The sequence below is a fragment of the Sapajus apella genome, unplaced genomic scaffold, assembly GCF_009761245.1.
Source record: "Sapajus apella isolate SASKATOON/1434 unplaced genomic scaffold, GSC_monkey_1.0 scaffold43, whole genome shotgun sequence".
In the NCBI taxonomy this organism is placed as follows: Eukaryota; Metazoa; Chordata; class Mammalia; order Primates; family Cebidae; genus Sapajus; species Sapajus apella.
This window is the reverse complement of record NW_022436983.1, coordinates 2,661,681-2,678,480: the sequence shown is the minus strand read 5'-3', so window position 1 is coordinate 2,678,480 and position 16,800 is coordinate 2,661,681. Positions and strand designations below refer to the sequence as shown.

Genomic DNA, 16,800 nt, shown 5'->3' with positions numbered 1-16,800 from the left:
ACCTGGCTAATAATAGTTTTTTAAATTTTTGTGGAGATGGCGTCTCCCTATGTTGCCAGGGCTGATTCTGAATTCCTGGCCTCAAACAATCCTCCTGCATCAGGCTCCCCAACTGGGATTATAGGCATGAGCCATCACACCCAGCAGTGATTTTTTTAAATTTTTAATTCACCTAAATGTAGTTGATATGCAGAATGAGAGGAATTAAGTAAATTTTTGGATGACTTAATTTCACATGTTTTCTGGAGACTTTTCTTTCAGAAGATTGTCATCTAGTGAAATATTGTGGCTCATAGATTTAGGCTCTTCATGCTATCAAATCTAAAATCTTAGTACTGTTAAAGCATGGGAAGAAACAATACCAATGGATCTGACTAAAAGTAACATTTGTCTTTCTGCATGAGTGAGAGGAAATTAAATTTTATTTTTGGGCCGGGCATGGTGGCTCATGCCTGTAATCCCAGCAGTTTGGGAGGCTAAGGCAGGCAGATCACCTGAGGTCAGAATTTCGAGACCAGCCTGACCAACAAGGCGAAACCCCGTCTCTACTAAAAATACAAAAAATAGCTGGGCATGATATAAAGTGCCTTAATCTCAGCTACTCGGGAGGCTGAGGGAGGAGAATCCTTTGAACCCGGGAGGTGGAGGTTGCAGTGAGCCGAGATTGCACCACTGCAGTCCAGCCTAGGCAACAGAGTGAGACTCCAGCTCAAAAAAATATATATATATTATTGGCCGGGCGCGGTGGCTCACGCCTGTAATCCCAGCACTTTGGGAGGCCGAAGCGGGTGGATCACGAGGTCAAGAGATCGAGACCATCCTGGCCAACATAGTGAAACCCCATCTCTACTAAAAATACAAAAAAATGACCCGGGCGTGGTGGCACGCACCTGTGGTCCCAGCTACTCGGGAGGCTGAGACAGAAGAATCGCTTGAACCCAGGAGGCGGAGGTTACAGTGAGCTGAGGTTGCGCCACTGCACTCCAGCCTGGTGACAGAGCAAGACTCCGTCTCAAAAAAAGAAAAAAAGAATATATATATATATATATATATATATAATTTATTTTTAAACAGGAGAGGAGGCAGGGCTGGGAAGTGGTTCATCATGCATATTGAAATGGAATTTTGGTCTGGGCTGGAAATGTGCTCTGAAAATTGAAGGTAAGTCTGTGTCCTGATTTTACTATGTACTAATGAAGGAAAAACCTTTTCTTCTCAAGGAGCATGGCGGCATTTGCTGGGATGTGTGACGGAGGCTCTACAGAAGATGGCTGTGTCGCAGCTTCTCGGGATGACACCACTCTGAATGCACTGAATACAGTAAGTCTTTTGAAGTCACCGTGGTGGGAAGACACTTCTTTTTCCCCTGAACTGGCTGTTGGGTGCCATGGTGGCCTCAGGCCAGTGATATGGCACCTCCAGGTTCATTTCCTAATCTGTGTCTGTGCTGCAGGTTTGTGATGACTCTCAAATGAGATCTTAATAATAGTGCTTGACACTTACAGAGGCCTCGCAAAGCCAAGTACTGTGCATAGAAGAGCTTGCTTAATCCTCGAAACCCCCCTCTGGGTTCTATTATTATCACCTTTTTAGACATAAGGAAGTAAGTTTAGAGAGATTAAGTCACAATTTAAGGTCATACCCTTAAGACTGGAATCTAGAAGCCATGTTTTTGTACTTCACTGTTTCTAAGACCATGTATTTATTTCAAAGTACATGGAAGGATGGGAAGAACCTAGACTTTTTTACATAAACTTGTTTTTTATAAAGTATACTTTGGAACATGTTAATATTTTACATGACTATAAAAATGAGTTTTAAAAGAATAATTTCTAAAAAATTAAAAGTGAAATGAAATAAATAAGGCTAATGTTATTGATTGGTTGCATGACACACCGTCATAATTACTCATCTGCTTTAATCCCATAATAAATACACAGCAGCTCAAATAACAACACAGCGCTGCAAACAATATGATTACTGAAACCACTTGTCTTTCATTCTCTTTTTTTTGTTTGTTTTATTTTTAGACTTCCTTTTGCTGTATAGGAACACTGATGTATTTTAAAGTTACATGAAATAATTCCTCTCTATCATAACTAATGTAAAACTATTAAATCTGAAGAGGTAATGATATTTATGGAATCAATTTCTAATATATTAATAGTCTGCGTGTTTGTGTATGTGTATGTAGGCTGTTGTGTATGTGGCTGAGCACCTCTTAAGATGATTAACCGAATGTCATTTAAGCACCCCTTTGTTTTTTTTTTTCTTGAGAGTTCACTACAGTTGGAATAGACTTTCAAGATTATCTGCCCCAGTCTCTAAATAGATAAGAATCCAAGGCTTAAAAAGGCCAGATGACTTAAATACTGACAACCCCAAAAGCTCCTAACAGAGAGAAGAAAGTAATTCTCATTCCTGATTTAGGGATGTTTTCACTACATGGTTTCTACTACACAGCTTGCTTTTGAGGAAACATGTAGATATCTGCATGATATGGTTGATTTTTATTCCTAGTATAATTAGGTTTCTTGAGTATGATACAACATTTGAGTGGTTTTGCTTGGGATATGCCATTCTCTAAATAAGAGAATGTTTTTTCACATTGTCATAATAATGTATGTTTGTGTACATTCTCACTGATTTGATAGGATAGTTAGTGGGGTTTTTTTGTTTGTTTGTTTGTTTAAATACAGAATCTTTCTTCTGAGCATATGATTGAGCCAGAAGGGGCCTTTGAGTTTATTTTACAGATGAGCAAGCTGAAACTTAGAGGTTGATGATACTACTGCCAAGTAGAGGCTGTGGTAGGTTAAATATGAATGTCTGTGAATTCAGAGTACTTTAAAAGTGTGTGTACAAAGAGAAAGTCTTTGATAGGAACTTTTTTCTGTTGTTGTTTGTTGTTTTTTCTTGAGACCTCCCAGGGTCAAACTATCCTTTCACTTCAGCTTCCTGAGTAGCCGTAGTAGGGATTACAGGCCGGCAATATAGGCATGCACCATCATGCTTGGCTAATTTTTTTTAAAAAATTTGTGTAGTGAATATTGCCCAGGCTAGTCTCGAACTCCTGGACTCAAGTGATCCTCCTGCCTCGGCCTCCCAAAGTGCTGGGATTATAGGCCCATGCCACTGCATCTGGCCTTTTTAAAGTGTAATTTTTTTTAATAGCGACAGAGTCTTAATTATGTTGCCAGGGCTGATTTCGAACTACTGGACTCAAGTGATCCTCCTGTTTCAGACTCCCAAAGTGCTAATATTACGGGCATGCGTCACCATGTCTGGCCAGTTGCTCTTTGTATAAAAGCTTTGTGAGAAAAATTCTGCTTTCATAACTGTGCTGTCAGTTGAAGTTTGAATAATGAAGATTTTGTCATATTTAATTAAATGTCTATTTTTGGCACTTTCCTAAAATTGTATGATTTATTCCCCTTTTTATTCTAAACTCTCTTAGAATTCTGTAGACCATATTCCTGTATAGAAATAATTTTGGCTACTTTTTCCCATGGTTCTTTTTTTTTTTTTTTTTTTTTTTTGAGACGGAGTTTCGCTCTTGTTACCCAGGCTGGAGTGCGATGGCACGGTCTTGGCTCACCACAACCTCCGCCTCCTGAGTTCAGGCAATTCTCCTACCTCAGCCTCCTGAGTAGCTGCGATTATAGGCACGCGCCACCATGCCCAGCTGATTTTTTGTATTTTTAGTAGAGACGAGGTTTCACCATGTTGACCAGGATGGTCTCTATCTCTTGACCTCGTGATCCACCCGCCTCGGCCTCCCAAAGTGCTAGGATTACAAGCGTGAGCCACTGCGCCCGGATTCCCATGGTTCTTTGTGGCAAGCTCCTTCCGAAGGTTTTGCTAGCATTCCCAGAGATTTTTTTGTTGTACAATTTTTTATTTTCATGAAACTGAAACTCTTCCTGTCTAGACTAGCCTAATATGGCTCAGGTGTCTTAGGTTATGTGCACATATTTTGTGATGAATTGAAAAGTTGTGTGCTGTTTTAATTTTTGTACTTCACGCCAACCTGGGCAACAGAGCAGGATCCTCCCTCAAAACAAAAAGAACTGATAGCTCAAAAATTTTCTAAAGTAATTGCAGTTTGAAAAATGAAACTATTTATTTAATGTACTTATATTTAAATACTCTTGCTTGGATGTTCAACACATCTAATGTACTAACTCCAAGAACTGTAGTTGCAAGCGCTTTCCTAATGAAAAGTGAAATGAATGAAAATATCATGTGTGAGAAGTTACTGGAATTTTTTTACTTACTTGGAGTAATAGAAGAGTTGAGCTGTGTTAAGTAATAAGTTAAAAAGATATATACGTTGTTGTGTGGGAAGCATTTGTTGTTTTCTTAGCACATAGCATAGATTCAAAACAAGGTTAGGCATTTATCAGTTTAGAAGAAACCTGTGAGTAATTAATATATACTTCCTAGGGCAGTATGGAAATTAAATGAAATAGGCTATATGGCCACATTAGAGTGTGTTGAACTCTAATGTGGGGTTCTAATTTGTAGAGTCTTTTCAGATATGTAAACCTATGTGATAGGTTTTTATAAACCTATATGGGGTTCTAATTTGTAGAGTCTTTTCAGATATATAAACCTACATGATAGGTTTTTAGAAACCTATATGATAGGCTTAGAAACCTATATGATAGGCTTATAAAACTATATGATAGGCTTATAAAACTATATGATAGTCAAGATACAGAACGTTTCCAACAAAAATCATTTTCTGCTTCCAGCCTCAGATAACCATTGATATATTATGTTTTGGATGGGCTTTTAAAAAAATCATTTTAGAGTAGTTAGCATTTCATAGAACGTTATAGGAATGGTATCATATTGCATGACTTCTTTCAGCATAAGGATTTTGAGAGCCATTTATGTTGCTTCATGTATGGATGGCTCATCCCTTTTTTATTGGTAAGTATTCCATTGTATGGATATGCATATTCACAATTGTTTCATATCCTTTCACCTGGCTGGGAACATTCTGGTTGTTTATAAGCTTTAGCCATTATAAATAAAGGTTTTTCAACATTTTTGTATGAGTCTTTGTGTTGACATTAATCTTCATTTGTCTCAGTAAATACCTGGAGTGGCAGGATTGTTTGTAGGTAGGAAGCTCTCTCAGAAACTGTCAAACAGGTTTCTACAGTGGTTCTAATTTAGATTCCCATCAGTAGTGTGTTATAACTATACGTCTTTAGCATCTTCACCAAGACTTGGTATTGCCAGTTTTAAAAAATTTTATCCATTTTAATCTGATGTTTTATTGGACTTTCCTGATTTAATAGTGTTGAGCACCTTTTCTTGTTTCATTGCTCATTTGTTTATCTTTTTTTTTGTGAAGCATCTGTTCAGGTTTTTTGTTTGCTTAAAAAAACTTTCTTTTAATAATTTAGTTATAAGGATTTTTCAAACTATTTCAGGTAGAAGTCCTTTGATATATGTATTGGGAATTACTTTCCCATACCACGACTTTTTTTTTTTTCATTCTTTTTTAAAAATTATTTTTATTTTTAAAAGACACAGAGTGTCACTCTGTCTGAAGTACACAGTGGAATGATTATAACTCACTGTAACCTCAAGCTCCTAAGCTCAAGCAATCCTCCTGCTTCAACCTCCTGAGTACCTGGGACTACAGGCTACCACACCTGGCTAATTTTTTTAGGGTTTTTGTTTGTTTGTTTCTTCTAGAGACAGGGCCTCACTATGTTTCCCAGGCTGGCCTAGAATACCTGGCGTCAAGTGATCCTCCCACCTCAGCTTCCCACAATGCTAGGATTAAGACATGAGCCACTGTACCTGGCCTGACTTTTTCCTTAATGTTGACTTTAATATATAATTATGCTGAAGTCTAATAAGTCATTTTCCTTTTATGGTACTATCTCTGATTATGCCAAGATTACAAAGATTGTTTCTGTGCTTTCTTCTAGAAGCTTTACTTCTTACATTTAGGTCTTTGATTCATTTTAAATTGTGATGTGAATTATGGAGTGAAAATTGATTCTCTTCCACATAGATTGTTCCACCTGTTGTTGGAACAATATTTGTTGGAAAAACTTTTCTCATTTGACGTCCTTGACACTGTTACTGAAAATCAGCTGCTTGTTTATGTTTGAATCTTTTTCTGGATTCTATTCTGTCTCATTGATCGTTATTAGGGCCTCTGTGTTTTGAATACTGTAGCTATATTGGAAGTCTTGACCTCAGGGATGTCTTTCTCCTTTAGATGTGATTTTAAAAATTGTTTTGGCTATTTGAGGTCATTTGCATTTCCATATATATTTTAAAATCGGCCTTCCAGTTTCTGTTTTTTAAAAAGTCTGGCGGGGCATGGTGGCTCAAGCCTGTGATGTAATCCCAGCACTTTGGGAGGCCGAAGCAGGCGGATCACCTGAGGTTAGGAGTTGAAGACCAGCCAGGCCAACCTGGTAAAATCTTGTCTCTATTAAAAATACAAAAATTACCCGGGCGTGGTATTGGGTGCCTGTAATCTCAGTTGTTTGGGAGGCTAAGGCAGGAGAATCACTTGAACCCAGGAGGTGGAGGTTTCAGTGAGCCAAGACGGTGCCATTGCACTCCAGCCTGGGTAACAAGAGTGAAACTCCATCTCAAAAACATAAAAAGTCTGATGGAATTTTATTTGGGATTGTATTGAATTTATAAGATCAATTTGGGAAAAATTGACATTCTAACAATATTGAATCTTCTAATCTATAAATATAATATTTCTCTATTTTTAAAGATATTTTCTATAATTTTTTTTGTTTTTTTAATTTTAAGGCTTCTTGCTGTGTTGTTCAACCTGGACTTGAACTCCTTGGCTCAAGCGATCTCCTGCTTCAGCCTTCTGAGTAGCTGGGACTACAAGTGCATGCCACCATGCCCAGCTTTCTTTTATTTCTTACAGTAAGATTTTTGGGGGATACAGATCTTACAATATTTTGTTAAATTTACTGGTATTTCCTGTTTGAGGATTTTATTGTAACTATAATTTTAATTTCTAAATGGTCATCGATAGGATATAATCAATTTTTGTATGTTGGATTTTTTTGGCCCTGCTAAACATGTCATGTGCAAATACAGTTTTATGTCTTCCTTTATAATCTATGTGTTTTATTTCTTTTTTGGGCTTTATTGCACTTCTTGGACCTCTGCTACAATACTGAATAGAGGTGATGGGAGTGGACATTATCCTTCTAATCTTAGAAAGTTTTCAGTCATTCACTATTGAGTACCATGCTGTTTTTGTTGTATTTATTTGTTTTGAGACAGGGTCTTGCTCTGTTGCCCACACTGGAGTTCAGTGTAGCAATCTTGGATCACTATAGCCGTGACCTCCCAGACTCAAGTAATGCCCCTGCCTCAGGCTCCTGAGTAGCTAATACTACAGGGCACACCATCATGCCCAGCTAATTTTAAAATTTTCTGTAGAGATGAGGGTCTCACTATGTTGCCCAGGCTGGTCTCAAGTGATCCTCCCTCCTCAGCTTCCCAGAGTGCTGATATTATAAGCATAAGCCACTGCACCCAGTCTTTTATTGTTTTTTAATCAAGTTAGAATGTTCCCTTGTATATCCAGGTTATTGAGGTTTTTATTATGAATGGGCATTAAATTTTTTCCTTTGCCATTTTTTATCCTTTTGCATTTAACTAGATTATTGTATGATTGTTATTCTTTAGTTTGTTAATATAGTGAATTACATTTATTTCAAATGTGAAGGAACTATTTGTTCCTAGGATGAATCCTGCTTGGTCACTATGTACGATTGGATTCAATTTGCTAATAATTTGTTAAGGAATTTTACATTTGTGTTCATGAGGGATACTGAGTTGTAGACTTCCTTCTTTGCAATAAGGAGTTTTGTAATAAGAACTTTGGTTTTCATATCAGAATAATATTCCCCTCAAAAAATTAGTTGGGAAATAGTTCCTCCTATTCTGTTTTCTTAAGGCATTTATTAAAGGATTGATGTTATTTTTTTTTAATCAAATGTTTGTTAGAATTCACAGTTTAGCCATCTAAATTTTTTTAATATAGAAAGTGCTTGGGTTTTTTTTTTTTTTTTTTTCTTTCTTTTTTTTTAAGATGGACTCTATGTTGCCCAGGCTGGTAGTTTGTTTCCTCTTGATCATTATAAAGACTTTTCAACATTATTGACATTTTAAGGAGCTAGAGTTTGGTTTTACTATTATTTTTTCTATTTGTTTTATATTTCATTGATTCCTGTTCTCTGTTAATTTTTTTCTGCCTGTTTGGGGTTTAATTTGATCATTTTCCTCCCAGCTTTCTAAAGTGGGATCTTAAATAGCTGGCATTACCACAAATTTTGATTTGTTATGCTTCATTATCATTCTGTTCAAAAATTTTTTGAATTTTTTGGTGATTTCTTTGACCCGTGAATTATTTAGTACTAATTTACTTAATTTCCAGATACTTGGGGCTTCTCTAAGTTTTATTTTTTGGAATGTTACTGATTTCTAATTTAATTCTGTTGTGGTCAGAGAATACTCAGTAACATTTCAGTATTTTGAAATCTTTGAGACTTGTTTCTTGGCTCAGCATGTTGATTTATCTTGGTTCATGTTTCATGTGTACTTGTAATCAATTTATGCCTTGTAGTTACTGGGTGTACTGTTAGGTAAGTGTCAATTTTAAAGTGATTGATGTTAGTATTCATATTTTATACTAATTTTTTTCACCTGGTTGTACTGTCTGTTACTGAGAGACGTATGAAAGTCTTCCATAATGATTGTAGAGTTGGTTGTTTCTCCTTTTGATTCTGTTAATTTTTGCTTTATATATTTGAAGTTGGCTATTAGACATATGACCACTTAAAATATTTGTGTCTTTCTCTGTCTTTAGACCCTTTTACCTTCTTCCTGTAATCTTTTTTGTGTCTAGTAATATTCTTTGTCTTGAAGTCTATTTTGTCTTATATTAATACAGCTACTTAAGTTTTCTTATGCTTGTTGTCTGCATGATATATCTCTTTATAGCTTCTTACTTTGTATTTAAGGTAACATCTTTTGTGTACTTTAGTTCTTTAGTGTTTCATGCCTTTTTATCCAGTTTGGCAAGCTCTGCATTTCATTTGGAGTGTTTAGTCTGTTTTAATTTAATGCAGATGGTTTGCAGGTTATATAAAACTTTAACCATATGTACACATGCTTTTTTTTTAAGATGGAGTTTCACTGTTGTTGCCCAAGCTGGAGTGCATTGGCACAATCTCGGCTCATTGCAACCTCTTCGTTCCGGGTTCAAGCATTTCTCCTACCTCAGCCTCCTGAGTAGCTGGGATTACAGGCATGTGCCACCACACCCAGTTAATTTTGTATTTTTAGTAGAGACAGGGTTTCTCCATGTTCGTCGGGCTGGTGTCGAACTCCTGACCTCAGGTGATCTGCCTGCCTTGGCCTCCCAAAGTGCTGGGATTACAGGCATGAGCCACTGCGCCCGGCCCACATTCTTAGTAGTAGAGGCCTCATTGAAGAATCACAGAGGAAGTTAAATAAATACCTTATTTTCATGCGCACATGACTTACTACTTTTGGTTCAATGGTGAACTGGCAGATAGTTCAGGACAGTTGTTCTTTGTTCATTTATGTTATATATTTTTTATCTTTTCTCTTCATATGTAAGAAACAGTTTTGTACTGCTATAGAGGAAGAAGATGTAATAAACATGTTGGCCTTTCTCATTAGGAAAAGAGGGATTTCTAATAACAATGGGCATATTTCTTTTTGTATGTAGCAATGATATGTTTTATTATATTTTCATATTTTAAATGTGAACTTAAAGTATTAACCTCTAAATGTAAAATTGTTTTATTTGGCCAGGCACAGTGGCTCACACCTGTAATCCCAGCATGTTGGGAGGCCAAGGTGGGTGGATCACCTGAGGTCAGGAGTACCAGACCTGTCTGGCCAACATAGCAAAACCTCATCTCTACTAAAATTACAAAAATTAGCTGGGTGCCATGGCACGTGTCTGTGATCCCAGCTACTCAGGAGGCTTAAGCCCAGGAGGCAGAGGCTTGCATTGAGCCAAGATCCATTGCATTCCAGCCTGGGTGACAGAGAAAGACTCTGTCTCAAAAAAAATAAATAAAGTTTTATTTGTATTTTTATGTATTAAATATACTATTATGTTAAATATGAAGAAGCAATAGCGTTTCCCTGGAAAGATCTTGTCTGGAAATATTTCATTGTGTGTTTCCTCATACACTGTTTGCACGAGGCTCATCTGAACACTTGTAGCTGACATGCAATTTGTAAACATCATGCGATACAACATGTAGATTAGGCCTGTCTTACCCTAATTTAGCCACCTTTGAGTGCTTACATTTATTTGGCCATTTACAAAATAGGCCTTTATAGTCCTACTTAGAAACTGCAGAAAAGTCCTATCGATTGAGCTAAGGTTTTCCAGAATATATCATGCTGACTTTACTAAACTTGTGTTGGATTTCCTTCTTTGGGCTCAGGTATCTTTCCTGGTTTCTAATAAAATTCAAATTCTTTTAGCTTTTCTTTCTCAGTAGTTTATTGCCATTTTCTCACCAATGCTAAACATGCATATATTCACTTTATGTAAGTAAAATTTATAATCATGCAACAAAGATTTCACCTCTGCCTGGACAGTTTTATTCTTTGAGATATGGGTGGCTGCTAGGATTAAGCTCTTTACGTATTCAAGAGAGTGCATATTTGTTTGCTTATTTATTTATGCACACCCACATCTCCTTCAACAAAGAATTCAAGACTCCCAGTGGCTTAATAGTTTTTTCGTCTCTGGTCTATAAATATCACTATTTGTTAGCCTTTGAGTATTAGTCATTTGTGTTTTCTAACTCTAGTCTGATGCCTGATACATGGTAGAGAGATACTAAATGTTTGTTGAATGATTGAATAGATAAATCAAGTTCAAGTTCATGTCACATTTGATCATCCAGAATTTGATGTTAGGAAGTTGGCATAGCAGAATATGCATATGTCTATTCTAAGGATCATTTTCATTTCTCTTTTATTCTAAAAAATTTAAGTCCATAGAATTTTTGTCAGAGATTTTTATTTGTTCATTTTAAATGGCCTTCACTAAAATATCTGGACCTGGATTAGCTTTGCGGTGTTTATGACTTGAATGTGAAATATTTCTCAGTTCCAGATAAGGCATTGCCAAGGAGGCCCTTTCATAACAATTTTCCCTAAGCATGTGAGAGGAGCCTTCTGAATTCATTACATATCCATACCCTTTACTTAAATGTTTCTATTTAGATGAGTCAACATTAAATGGTTAATGTTTGCTGACTTGGGTTAAGGTAAGATGGTGGGTTTTCTTGTTGTTCAGGGTTTTTGATTTGTTGTTGGAAAGACTAATGGGAAAGTTGATATGCCATATGATCTCTTATTGTGGAAATCCAACAAATTTCGGAATAGCGCGTCATATAAATCAGTCTTGACAGGGGCATTGCTAGTGTTTTATATATGTAATAACGGGATATTGAAGTCAACAGAACGTTGTATTGTTAATTATAGCATTAGTGAAGATGCAGAAGAAGATCACACAGTTGAGGTTTTCTGGTATAACCAAGACCTTTTTAGCCGATTATTAGAATAATAATATATAATTTTCAACTTTTAGTTTTTGTACTTTGACCAATTAGATTTTGAGCTATTGTTTTGAAAATTAAGCATTTAGGTGTTCACCTATGTGGCTTCCTTTGGGCTGAGAAATTAATAAATTCACTTCTAAAGATCTGTATAACAACGTTGTAACACAAATTGTGTGATTTATTTTTTGTCTTATTTGAATGAAATGGCTTTTAAAATTTAGTACTTTGGTTTTTTTTTTAGATAATCTGTAGCTTTACCTAAAGTCAAACTTTATACTCCACTTTCTCCTTTTCCCTAAACATGAGAGTGAGCATTATCTCAGTTTCTCTTGAGGGAGATGGAGAGAGAAAAGGTCACTTACATGAACAGCATCTGATAATGGTGCCGTCCCTACTTACTATAATGGAAAAGGTTTGCTGCAGGCTCTCTTCGTTTGCCTTGGTCCTAATGCAGCCCTCCACAGCTGTGGTTCTGGCTTCGCCTTGCCTCTTAACCACTCTAACATCTCTTAAGCCATTCCTTTTTTCTTTTCTTTCATATAACAGCTTTGTTAGGATATCATTCACTCATTCAGAGTGTACAATTTTATGGCTTTATATTCACAGAGTCCTGCAACTATCACCACAACCAATTTTAGAAAATCTTTGTCACCCCAAAAAGAAACCTTGTTCCTATTAGCAGTCACTCCCCATTTTCGTTTCCCAGCCCTAGGCAACCATTCATCGGTTGTCTGTCTCTGTAGATTTGCCTGTTATGGACATTGCATATAAATGAAATCATATAATAGGTGGTCTTTTGTGACTGCTTTCTTTTACTGAGGGGGCTACTGTTTTCAGGTGTCATCCATGTTGTGATATTAGCCATTTTTATATGTTACTGTTTTATTTCTCTTCCTGGTCCGCTTTGTCATTTAAAATGTGGCACCTGCACGAAACAGCACTCCCTAGGTCTGATCAACATAAGGTGACCAGGAGATACCCCCTCAGTTATCCTAAAAGCTCGTCTCCTCCATGCAGTCTCGCTTATAAGAATGCGTGCTCATCACATTCTTTTTAGGCCTGTGTTTTAGTCTTGTTTTGTTTCATATTTCCTTGCGTGTTTGCATTTGATAAGCCATTTCTTTCCCACCCTGAGCTTTTCCACTGAACTTTGAACCAGGCATAGGACTATTAATTTCATCTTTTTAGGTATCAACTATTGGTCAGCTGCCTGATTTTGTTAATAACAACAATAAAATTGAAATGTATTTGTTGTTTGAATATTTATATGCTAGGTAAAAGTTTAAATGCTTTTATGAATGAATTCATTTAATCTTCATAACAATTCTATGAGGCAAGTGTGGTTATTGTCTATAAATTAATAAGGACACTTGTCTTATATTTATATTCGTAACTATTAAAACTTGTTTTAAATTGAGGCCAGTACGTTATAGCATCTTCTTGAAATGTCTGGTTAATCAGGCTGAGCATGGTATCATCCCTTATAATTCCAGCACTTTGGGAGGCTGAGGCAGGTCAATCGCGAGGTCAAGAGATTAAGACCATCCTGGCCAACATGGTGGAATCCTGTCTCTACTAAAAATACAAAAATAAGCTGCGTGTGGTGGCGCACGCCTGTAGTCCCAGCTACTCAGGAGGCTGTGGCAGGAGAATCGCTTGAACCCCGGACATGGAGGTTGCAGCAAGCCAAGATCGCACCACTGCATTCCAGCCTGGTGACAAAGTGAGACTCTGTCCCTAAATAAATAAATAAATAAATGTCTGATTAATCTGTGATTTGGAGGATTTGCTGTTCGGCCAATCAGAAATCAGCTTTTCCTGAATCTCCTTCCTGTTTCCTAGGCTCTCAGCAGGGACTGAGGAATGTGATTCAGCTTTTACTTTTGTTTGGCATAAGTTAGAAAGTTCATTTGCTCATTTTAGAATCTTTATCAAAAGATGTTTTTCCATGCTAAAGAGTGGTAAAATGTTTGGGGATATATGTGATATTCAAAAAAACATCCACTTACCATTTGATCAGTTAGAATTTTAACATATCTGAGCCTATATTAAGTATTTATAACACAATAAGTCTTCAGCAAATTGATAAAAAGCTTTAGCCTTTTTACATTTAAAAAGAGGCTTAGGCCAGGCACAGTGGCTGATGCCTGTAATCTCAGCACTTTGGGAGGCCAAGGCAGGCAGATCACCCGAGGTTAGGAGTTTGAGACCAGCCTGGCCAACATGGTGAAATCTCCATCTCTACTAAAAATACAAAACTAATCCACACGTGGCGGCACGTGCCTGTAATCCCAGCTACCCGGGAGACCGAGACAGGAGAATAGCTTGAAACCGGGAGGTGGAGGTTGCAGTGAGCCAAGATCCTGTCACTGTACTCCAGCCTGGGCAACAAAGCGAGACTATATCTCAAAAAAAAAAAAGAAAAAATGTCTTTAATAAAATCATGTATTCATTTATTTATTCGGTAATTAACATGTTTGAGTTTCTGCAGCCCTTGTGGGGAGGGTATTTGATGAGAATCTAAAATACCTAATTGTTAGAACAAATCAGACCCATAAGTTTTAGAAGGGCTCATGTATTAGTGTAAGTTGTACAGTATACTATTAAATACTTAAAATATTTGTTCTAGTATTCATTTCCTATATTTTGGAAATATATCTCAGAATGCTTTTTTTTTTTTTTTTTTTTTTTTTGAGACAGAGTCTCGCACTGTTACTCAGTATGGAGTACAGTGGCGTGATCTTGGCTCACTGCAACTTCTGCCTCCTGGGTTCAGACAAATTCTCCTGCCTCAGCCTCCTAAGTAGCTGCGACTATTGGCTCGTACCGCCATACCCGGCTAATTTTTTTTAATTTTTATTAGAGATAGCGTTTCACCATGTGAGCCAGGATGGTCTTGGTCTCCTGCCCTCATGATCCGCCCACCTTCTAAAGTGCTGGGATTACAGGTGTGAGCCACTGCACTTGGCCCAGAATGCTTTTTTATAGCTCTGTAAATAATTTTTTAGCCCCAATTTTTGAAGGTTAGTGTATTTGTTTACTGTGGCTGCTATAAGAAATTACCCAAACTTGGTGGCCATGTTCCTATCATTCTGTTTTTTGCTATATCTATATAGATATTTCATTTTTCTTTTTCAGTGTTTTGAGAGTATTTATGGTTTTGTTTTTTTGAGATGGAGTCTTGCTCTGTCACCAGGCTGGAGTGCAGTGGCACAATCTCGGCTCACTGCAATCTCCGCCTCCTGGGTTCACACGATTCTTCCACCTCAGCCTCCCTAGTAGCTGGGACCACAGGCGCATGCCACCACACCCGGCTAATTTTTTTTGTATTTTTATTAGAGACGGGGTTTCACAGCGTTGGTCGGGATGGTCTCGATCTCTTGACCTCGTGATCTGCCTACCTCGGCCTCCCAAAATGCTGGGATTACAGGCGTGAGCCACCACGCCTGGCCTATTTATGCTATTTTTAATAGTTTCCTTGATATTTTCCAAAAGCATTCTTTATCATATATTTTTCTAACAGGGAAATGGAACACTTTGACTCTTTCTGATGATAATGTAGAATATTGTTCTTAACAGCTTCTCTTTCATCTCTACCTCAATCTGAAATCAAGTTGTCAGCGGGGTATCCCTCTGGGCAGAGCCCACTCCTCACCTCTTGCAGCTTCTGATGACTGCCTACACATTTTGGTTGTGGCCCCATCTTTCTCTGCTCATCTTCACACTGCCGCCTTCTCTGTGTGTCTGGTTTTCTCTACTACCTCTCATTTATAAGTACTTGCCATTGGAGTTAGGGCCCACCTAAGTCATCTAGAATCATCTCCTTATTTCAAGATCCTTAGCACATCTGCAAAGACCCCTTTTCCAAATAAGGTCACATTCATAGTTTCCAGGGATTTGATATGTATATCTTCTGGTGGTCATTTTTTGGCCTACCACAGTTAAAATGACTATTATATAAAATATTACTAAAATATAGTACTTATTTCGAATTTTTAAAAGAAATTTCATTATTTTTATTTCCTATCCTTTTCCATCTGTTGTGACTTGCTTATTTTTATTTATTTTTAAATTATCTTTTGTGGAGATAGGGACTCACTATGTTGTCCAGCCTAGTCTCAAACTCTTGGCCTCAAGAAGTCCTCCTGCCTTGGCCTCTGAAAGTGCTGGGATTACAGTTGTGAGCCACCTTGCCCAGCTGTTATGACTTATTTAAAGTGTGGACTTTCTGATATTGAGAATCTATAAAAATATTTCTAGTAATGGCTATGATATTTCTGTGACATATAAGGACATTTGATTTATAAAATAAGGAGCATTTGGCTTTCTTAGGCAAAGAATATATTTAGTTAGCTAACAAAATTGTCATGTATAACAACCATATTAATTGATATATTCTGACCTCCCAGGTTGCCCAGTGTTTCTTCCTCAGCCACTACCCTAGCCCTTCGAAGCTCTGGGTCCAGCCTGCATCAGTCCTAGCCTGGGCCTGATAGAGCAGGGAAGGTATTGCTCATTAGTGGCTCTTGCGGGCAAGTTGTGTTGTTTTAAGGTTGGTCTTTGAGCTGGCCTGGGATAAATGCAGGCAATCTTTGAAGCTGTAGCTTTTTTAAGTTTCTGATGTCTGTTATAGCTTCAGTTCCACAGCCCTGCCTAGAGCCCAGCCCCACTAGACTCTGACAACCTGTGTTGTCCTGGCCAGCCCTCTCCTCCAGAATGCTAGATGTTTCCCCCTTACCCAGTGACTTGCTGGGGTTTGTAGATAATGACACTGGGATACCCCACTCCTGTCAGTCCTTCTCCCCTATTTGTTGGGTGGCCTGCCTTCTCCCCACATCCAGTATTTGTTGGGCTGTGTATTCCAGCTACTGTAGCACTTTGGAGTACTAGTTATCCCAGCATTACTAGGAAAACTGACTTTTCTCCTCCTTTTCTTCTTTCTTTATTATTTTTCATCCAGTTTAGAAATGAGGAGGAATACATTTTCATATCTTCTCAAGCCAAGTGTACCTTTACTCCATGCTTCTGAGTGATCATTACTGGTGTCCATTACACAGAAGAATGTGCAACGGTTAGAGTCTGAGCTCTTTGGTTTGCATGATAGTTGCCAAATTTTTGTGTCTCCCACCATCAGGCCGTCTGCTGCTGCCTTTTTCTTTTGAAA

At 37.5% G+C, this 16,800-nt stretch overlaps 1 protein-coding gene across 7 annotated transcripts in view; it reads left to right on the top strand.

The window, feature by feature from the left end:
• The window catches only part of RERE (arginine-glutamic acid dipeptide repeats), a 474,067-nt gene that overhangs the window by 334,500 nt on the left and 122,767 nt on the right, over positions 1-16,800 (top strand). For all 7 annotated transcript variants that reach the window (XM_032301146.1, XM_032301145.1, XM_032301141.1 and 4 more), the window contains one exon: positions 1,221-1,320. In XM_032301146.1, the coding sequence (XP_032157037.1) occupies positions 1,221-1,320 (100 nt within the window). The remainder of the gene's footprint in view (positions 1-1,220; positions 1,321-16,800) is intronic.